The sequence below is a fragment of the Acanthisitta chloris genome, unplaced genomic scaffold, assembly GCF_000695815.1.
Source record: "Acanthisitta chloris isolate BGI_N310 unplaced genomic scaffold, ASM69581v1 scaffold8803, whole genome shotgun sequence".
Taxonomy (NCBI): Eukaryota; Metazoa; Chordata; class Aves; order Passeriformes; family Acanthisittidae; genus Acanthisitta; species Acanthisitta chloris.
Genome location: NW_008663567.1, coordinates 1 through 2,198, shown reverse-complemented (window position 1 = coordinate 2,198; position 2,198 = coordinate 1). Strand labels below are relative to the sequence as shown.

The 2,198-nt window shown below is 54.5% G+C and overlaps 1 protein-coding gene across 1 annotated transcript; it reads right to left on the bottom strand.

The window, feature by feature from the left end:
• Positions 1-1,379: 1,379 nt before the first annotated feature.
• Positions 1,380-2,195, bottom strand: BMP4 (bone morphogenetic protein 4; the record flags this gene model as incomplete). Its single annotated transcript, XM_009071050.1, has 1 exon — positions 1,380-2,195. A coding segment is annotated over one exon (633 nt), but the record flags the coding sequence as incomplete, so codon positions are not given.
• Positions 2,196-2,198: the final 3 nt, after the last annotated feature.

Sequence of the window (2,198 nt, the reverse complement as noted above, 5' to 3'; positions counted from 1 at the left end):
AAATTCTTTCTTTGGCATGGCTATGTCTGATATGCAGGCATCAAAGGGGAGGCAGCAGGTCGCCGATGCCCCAGGCCACGCATTTCCCTTCTAAAGGCAGGAATGAGAGTGTCAGCTCGGGGCCGAGGGGGCCCTGGAGACCCGACAGCAATAACCCCAGCCCGGGGTCCCCAGTGCTGGGGTGATCCCTCTGTCCCTGCCCTGCCGGGGATGCTCAGCCCCATAGCTAGCACCCGTTGCTCTTCACAGGGTGCTGGAGGCTGTGGGGACCCCCCAGCACTCAGAGACACCCCAAGGCTCTCCAGCAGCAGAGGGAACCCTGTGTCCTGTACACTGCTGGGATGGAGGGGTGGAAAAGCCTCACTGGCACAGAGGTTGAGGGCTGGACTTTTGCTTTCCAAGAGAAACACAGGGCCATGCTCGCCTCCCCCCACAGCTCCCATCTCCTCTCTCCACCTGCACTCTTCAGGGAGCCAAGGCTTTTGGCAAGCTTTCCACTCCAGTTTTTATTGGTTTCAACTAAGCTGCCCCTTTCAGTGGGTTGGAAAGCTTCAATCATTAAAGAGGGGAAAAAAAGCAGCATGCACCCTCACCCTGCTGCCGCTTCCCACTCCAGGACACGAGCCCCGTGCCACCCTGCCCAGGCACAGCTCCCTGTTTTCCAAGCCAAACACAGTCCCTCCAATCCATTCGAGCCAGGGTTTGCAAAGCCCTTGATATCTCCAACTGTACCTGCTCAGCTCCGATCACCTTCCTGCTCGGAAACAATTTAGAAAGGACACAGCACAGGTAGCTATTAGCTAACACATATTTAACTGCTCCAGATATCTTTTTTTTTGGTATTGTAATGGAGTGATTTGATCTTCAAAGGACCCCTGGAAACCTTTGAAGCTTCCCAATCTCCAGTGGGGAGGGGAGTAAGGGAGGGGAAAATGTTAATAGTTTTAAAACCTGGGGAATCCTGAAGTTGGAGGAAGGGTATAAAAACCCAGAGGGTTTAGCATAAAGCCCTCAGGTAAATCTTCACCTTCTTTTCAAATGCATTTTTGGTGGGTTGTTTTGCAAAGGCTTGGGCCAGGTTAGCAAGGTCGGCTCTATTCCCAGCGGCTCTTAATCTCCAGGGACCCTCATCTCCCACGTGGCACAGCCCCAGCACTGGGGGATCCGCGGGTACCTCGGCGAGAAATAGAAAGACTGAAATTTGCAAAGCCTTTAAGTGGAAAAGGAGTGAGGGGGAAAGGAGAAGGGGGGAGGGGAAAGAAGATAAGGAGAGAAGATAAATTCCCTGCCGCACTCGCAGGCAGCACAGCCTCAGCAGCACCCTGAGAGGCGAGACACAGAATGCATTTACCTTTAAAATAATGACTCATTTTATTTTTTCTTTTAATATGTAGTTATAAATATATTTTGTCAAAATATATGATCATTATTGTCAAAAACATTTGCACATAAAGTCATAAATAAGGTCAAGGTGAACGTTTAGTTTAGAGAAGAGTCCAGCTATAGCAAGCAGTTCTGGGGTGGGACGGGAGGGAGAGAGAAGGGGAGGAGAGGGAAGGGGGTCAGCGGCACCCGCACCCCTCCACCACCATCTCCTGGTAGTTTTTCAGGACCACCTTGTCATACTCATCCAGGTAGAGCATGGAGATGGCGCTGAGCTCCGTGGGCACGCAGCAGGCCTTGGGAATGCTGGAGTTCACCGAGTTCACCAGCGTCTGCACGATGGCGTGGTTGGTGGAGTTGAGGTGGTCGGCCAGAGGGAAGGGGCAGTCCCCGTGGCAGTAAAACGCCTGGTACCCCGGGGGTGCCACGATCCAGTCGTTCCAGCCCACGTCGCTGAAATCCACATAGAGGGCATGGCGGCGGCACGTTTTTTTGTTCTTTTGGGTGTTCTTGCGGGAACGCTGGTGCTTGGGGCTCCGCCGGGCTCTGCGGGTCAGCGCGTGGCCTCGCCCGTCGTGCCCAAAAGTGACCAGGAGCGGCCTGAGCTGCGCCCAGTCCCCGCGCCCTTGAGGTAAAGATCGGCTAATCCTGACGTGTTTGCCCTGATGAGTCTGTGCCTGGTGGAGGTGGGTCACCTCGATCACCAGCCCGTGGTTCGGCTGCTTGTCCTTGGTCCACCGGATCACAGCCGGGCTCACATCAAAGGTCTTCCAGCGCGTCACGTTGTGGTGCACCAGCCGCGTGTCCACCAGGCG